Source organism: Vollenhovia emeryi, unplaced genomic scaffold (genome assembly GCF_000949405.1).
Source record: "Vollenhovia emeryi isolate VEMERY1.0 unplaced genomic scaffold, V.emery_V1.0 DF939367.1, whole genome shotgun sequence".
Classification (NCBI taxonomy): Eukaryota; Metazoa; Arthropoda; class Insecta; order Hymenoptera; family Formicidae; genus Vollenhovia; species Vollenhovia emeryi.
In genome coordinates this window covers 1,591-7,525 of record NW_011966999.1, presented here as the reverse complement: position 1 = coordinate 7,525, position 5,935 = coordinate 1,591, and the positions used below count along the sequence as shown (strand labels likewise).

Genomic DNA, 5,935 nt, shown 5'->3' with positions numbered 1-5,935 from the left:
TGATAATGAAATTGGGTCAATTGCAAGAGATTTTCAACCAAATTTCAGCAAATTTCATTACGTTTTCAGCAAAATTTTTCCATCAGGGAAGTGTTACATTTACTCAAAACCTATTCTGGTTCTTAGTAAGTCTAGTACTTGAAACAAGAATACATAGAATTATTTGGAGCAAAACAATTTTGTTTCTTCTGACTTTATTAAAAGGAGCATATGGAATTCTTCAATAAGTTTTATAACTTTCTTCAAAGAAGAATAAAGTCTTTCTTTGAGTACAAGATGGCAAGCTTTTCTAAGACTAGTAACAAGTATATCTTAAAACTATTATTAAGAAAATATTCTTTGTTGAAGCAAACTATTACTTAAACGGAATAAAATAAACTGAGTAATTACTTTTCTTGACTGTACAATAATATTTTTCTGTATGTGGTAATTGTATATCGTCAGTAATTTGAGAGCAAATTTCGTAAGATTAAACGACCTGCACTGGCCAATGTTTGTATTCAAAAGCCGATTACAACGTTTCGGCCCCGGATTTAGGCTCTTTTCAAGTGATCTGAAATCGCAAATTGCAAATTATAAAACAATGCCGAATCGCAAATCAACTATAAATTCATACCCGAGTAATAATTACTGTGTCATTAGTCAATTTGGCCAGTAATGAAAATTATATTCTTCCAGCAAGAGTTATATTTTTGAAAACTCTCCAAAGTCCGAAATTCATATTTCTTTAGATATCGCAGTGGTTGGAAAAATAAGTACTCTTTCGAGGTGAAGAAAGTTCCCTCAACGTTGCCTTCGACTTGGTCGCGGAGGATCGCGACAGGAGGTACGATTTGTCACGGGAAGGTCTACGTCGATGCTCGCTGTCGCTGCTTACGTAATTGACAACACAAGTATACTCTGCCCCGCGAAGCCAACGTGTATAGCAGCCGCCGTACACGTATACAATACCGCCATCAGCTATAACGATTCACCTAAATATCGCCGCCAATAATGCGATATATTATGTCGCGCAGTTGCGAGGACAATCAATCTGCCCATCGAGCGAGCCATCAGCAAGGTCATGAAAAATGTAAAAAAACTGGTCAAGTATGCACACGCTCGTCGCGAGCAACATTGCGAATGCTAAAAGATCGTTATGCTGTAATAACGTTGCATGAACATGTCACTGCCCACGAGCAGCGATTTCCTTCGATCGCGATACGGCTTGACGGCGAAACGTACCGGCGACCCTCCGGAATCCGTCCACCTCGCTGATCGAGCTCCGCTGATCCGCGGAAAAAGCTAGACCACCTTTCACCAATATTTTATTTCGAGCTCTCAAGGCCGCAAGATTGTCCGATCGTATTGTTCGCTGTATCATGCTGACATTCTTGTTGCGTTTCCCATTGACGAGGCAAGAGCGACGATTTAAGGAGAATATTAAATATCCTTTCTATTTCCAAGGAAATTCGACTGCGAATGTCGTATTTTTTAACGTCAGTCAAATTACATCGCATTCTACTCAATTAATCTTTTACACTGGTGCATTTGTCAGCGCCGTTTAGGCCTTAAAATTTCACTATCGTACATCAGAGGTACAAACCGGTGCCTAAATCGCCGCTCCGATGAAGATAATGCCGCGCGTGACGATGGAAAACTAGGGAAACGTGGCACGAATTCGAGCCTTGTCAAGATACAGAAGATAAATACGATGCACTGTATGCATTGGATCTAGGCTCGATAACGGCACAGCTGTTATCTCCGCGAAACTTTCGCGGAAAAAAACAGCGTGCATCGTTAATTTTCCAACCGTGGCCGTTATCGTGCGCAGAGATTCATATACTATGATTATACGAATTTTATCAAAATCATCGTATAAACCGATTTCCTTTATCGTAATGCATATTAAATTATGAAGATAAGATTATTTAAAATGCTCCGAAAATACCTTACGACGTATTCTTTTGTTTGTATTTCAATGTATCGGGACAAAGTATGAAACGTCTCGCAGCATTTCACACTTTTCACGATAATCCTATCGTACAACTTTACATATTGAATAACAATACAGAAAAATCACTTTAATAAAAATGCATGATTTTTGTCAGGACTGTTTCTACAAGCTAGCCACAAAATATTTCCTTCAACTTGTACAAGTAAAAAATCTCTTTATCGAAAAGGAATTATTACTAAAATATTCCCTTCTCCGTGTTAATATATTAAAATGTATTTTCTGCTCGCAAATATGCTATTATATAATGTACACATGTATTTAATCAGTCATTTGACTAACACATCGCATTTGTATAGAGAGAATATACTTACAAAATACATATGTATATATTTGTACGAGTATATTTTTCTATAAATATATACTGTAATGTCATGGATGTAGATTCGTAATTCCTCCACAAATGCTAGATGTAGGGTAAAGTGGGGCAAAGATCCGCACGGGGTAAAGATCCGCAGGCGCTTTTTAAAAATCGCGACAAACTTTGACGCGATTAGGAGCTAATTTCATGTTGGTACAGGTGGTGCCAACCTAACATCAAAAAATTTTGCGATTACATCGCGCGATTTGCTAATCATGAGGTAAGAACTGTTTTTGTCACTTTAAATGTAATATTCTCATAGCTTTGACTGCAAATTATAATTTTTCACACTTCTTCCGAACCCCCATATCAATTTGCATATCTGATAAGGATCAGAGCTAGCCGCAACAAACAGATGTTTAATGTTACTCCAAGCTTGAACTCCATCTTGTCATTATAGTGTCACGTTAAAAAATGGGGTAAAGATCCGCAGTGCCAATGAGGCAAAGGGCCACATGCGGATCTTTGCCCCCCCAGTGTTTAATATTTATGTAGCATAGGGTATAGTTTTGTTTTTAGGACTTACAAAAAGAAAACCGAAGTAAAGCCCTTTACACCCGAGCTACAACCGAAATTTTCTGAAACGAGCGAGGAAAATACAATTTCCTGCAGTGATGTCGTCAAAAGACTGTCTCAGCCAATTTTGGGGAGCTCTGGTCGCTTTCAGGGGATGTTAACTTTTCCCAATAACTTTGATCAATATCCAAACATTCTTGGATGAAAGACGTTCACCATACAAATACCTAATTGTTTTTTTACCGAGGAGCAAAAGTCCGCATGTGCGGATCTTTGCCCCAAAAAGAGGGGCAAACGTCCGCAGGTGTAGGGGTCTAAAAATGGGTTTCATCATCTTTAGTTAAGTGGTAAATGAACTGATACTGCTATGTTAGTTGGCTCAGATATTGATCTTCGCCCAGTCATTTAAAGTTTGTTTACTTTTATATAACCAAAGACTGAAAAACAAAATTTGTGATTTTTGCGGACCTTTGCCCCACCTTACCCTATATAAATTTCCATACTAGAAGCGCTTTTATTTCTTCGTTTTATTATGTATACTAAAAATTGTGCGTTTTATAATTCACGCGTATCCCAAACACTGAGCGTAAGCGACTATTTCGAGTTGAGTACTCAGCAATTTGTGTATATACGTCAAAATGTATATCGCCAGAAAAGCAAAGTACGCGTTTGAATAATTTTGAAAAATTTAATCTCACCGCAATTCTCCTTTTCTCACTACTCCGTAGGTTGTATACTTGTAAAATTGTATACCGGATATCTTGGTGCAAAATGATTAGCTAGGCCGTAAACGTGCTCAGATTCACCGCGCTCGCGAAGATTTTTAGCGCCACGTGACGATTCCTCGAAGGACGGTGGAGCTGAAAAGAAACATTCGTTTTTACGAAAAAGTTATTTCCACACAAAACCTTGATTCTATTACATAAATAGATTCCTTCGTCACAAATCCATCATACCGTTATGCCTCTTATTTGAACAAACAAGACTAATACGCAGGAACTCACGTAAGTTTGGATACAAATTAGACTCGGGTAACGGAAGCAGTGCAGTATTCGCCGAAGGTATAACAAAACCAACTGCCGGTGGTTTCCGTTCGGCGTAATCACCGTCCATTCCCGCCGGTGGAGCACTCGGGGTATGATAAACCGTAAGCGGAACCGTTCCCACAAAGACAAGCGTATTGGCCAACAGATTCCGATGATACCTACAGAATATTGCAAGTCCAGATTTATTTTAAGAAGAAGAGAACTAATTGAAATGAGCAAACTTTATAAAAATTTTGCACATTGTAAAGTTGATAACGATTGAAATAAAAATGCATGAAATAGACATTAACCATCCTTCAACGCATGCTTCCACCTTCAAATTATATTCAAGATCGATGATGCGGCAATTAGCGAGATTCGATGGTGGAAGAGGCGGAATGTCGAGATGCTGCTCGTAATCAGCGGTTCCACGAGCCTCGATCGGTCCTTTGCTGATCTCCGTTACCACAATTTCTTCCGTTTTAGTGTCCGTGCGTGGCGTGGTAGCACGGAAAATTACAATCTGAACTTCACGATACGTTATTACTTGTCGATACATTTCGGAAAACATCAAGGCTTACGACACCATTGAGAAATATTGCCCTTCGAATCGATTCAATCAACGGAAATTTCGTCGCAAAGCAAAACTGCTTGTTGCCTTACCTTACACAGCATGAGTCTGATGGTGTTCACAACGACGTTCGATAAATTCTCTACGTTTATCTTGATTGGCATGGATTGTCCGGGCACGTATCCTCGAGTCGGTAGTGAAAAGTTTACGGTCAAAGGTGGCGAACCGCAACATAAGCAACCAAACGTTTTACTCATTTCTTGCTCAACAGATTCCTAGAAATATAATTCTACGATTCATTATTCGTATTACTGCAATAAAACTACTCTACAATTTTATCCTCGACAAGCTCCAAGTTGCAATAAATGGCACAATATACAATACAAAGTTTTAGCTATAAGAGTTATTAAAGTTATTTGCTCAGAAAATTGTAAATTTTAATCTACCCCTTTAATGATTAAAATGATAAATTAACCAAACTTGGCACATACAGCTGCTCTAGGTTCTTGATTCAAATCCAAAGGAGCGACGATTGTGAAAGGACTCTTGACGTCTTGATCGAACTTCCAAGGCCGATCCAGTGTAGCTTTCACGGTATAACGAACGTGTCCAAAGTCCGATTCGAAACTACTCGGCAAGTTCGTCGGCAGGGAACAAGTAAATGGAAATTTATGTTCTCCTGATTGTATTTCAATTTCGCCACCTAGTAAAAGAACATAAGTGAAGGATAATAAAGTAAAGATATACAAATAAAGAGGAGAAACGGAACGAAAAATACAAATGACTCAAATTTCAATTGCTGACAGAGCTTTTAAATAACATTGCTTATTTATTGCTTAGACTTTTCCCATCTCATAAAAATTTAGTAAACGCTCTAACTCTACCCGAGGCTGATCCAACCAAGTAATATTTCGTTTCGAAATAATCTTCGTGAGCTGTGACAGTCTCATCCTGATATTGTCCTTTCTCATCAATTTCTTCTTTCACTGCTGCCCAACAGGTATTGGCCTCACCTTTTATTTTCACACTTATACCTGTGTAGAAAAGATTGCGAACATTAAAAATATGCTCGAAAAAGCACAATTAAATATCAGCTAACACTTGTTCATCATTAACTTATCAATTTTGCCTTTTTAAGTGATTAACTTTTTACCAATTTGTTTATTTCTATCTACCTTATTGTTAGCGGTACAAACTCAACGGAGACAAAGTGTCCGAGTAGTAGAGAGACTTTGCGCGGGGGAGTACATGTGGCAGTTCTATAATTAACTTTCATACATTTTATGTGCACGTGTGCAAAAATAGAAAAAGACTGCTCGCGGCGAGCAGTCATTATACCCTCAAAATTATAATCCTTTGACGAAAGAGATTGGAAATGGATTTAAATCAAATGTTCAACTTGCAAATTTCGAATGCATTCTTTTAAGTGAAATAACTGAATTAATTTAACTCGAAGGCATTTTCAAACA

The 5,935-nt window shown here is 38.1% G+C and overlaps 1 protein-coding gene across 1 annotated transcript in view; it reads right to left on the bottom strand.

Moving 5' to 3' along the window:
* Positions 1-1,927: 1,927 nt before the first annotated feature.
* The window catches only part of LOC105558195 (arrestin domain-containing protein 2), a 5,139-nt gene continuing 1,131 nt past the window's right edge, over positions 1,928-5,935 (bottom strand). The window contains exons 3-8 of the mRNA XM_012005759.1: positions 5,351-5,500; positions 4,958-5,169; positions 4,559-4,741; positions 4,207-4,418; positions 3,875-4,074; positions 1,928-3,730 (exon numbers count right to left, since the gene is read on the bottom strand). Coding sequence (XP_011861149.1) covers positions 3,588-3,730; positions 3,875-4,074; positions 4,207-4,418; positions 4,559-4,741; positions 4,958-5,169; positions 5,351-5,500 — 1,100 coding nt within the window. The 3' untranslated portion in view covers positions 1,928-3,587. The remainder of the gene's footprint in view (positions 3,731-3,874; positions 4,075-4,206; positions 4,419-4,558; positions 4,742-4,957; positions 5,170-5,350; positions 5,501-5,935) is intronic.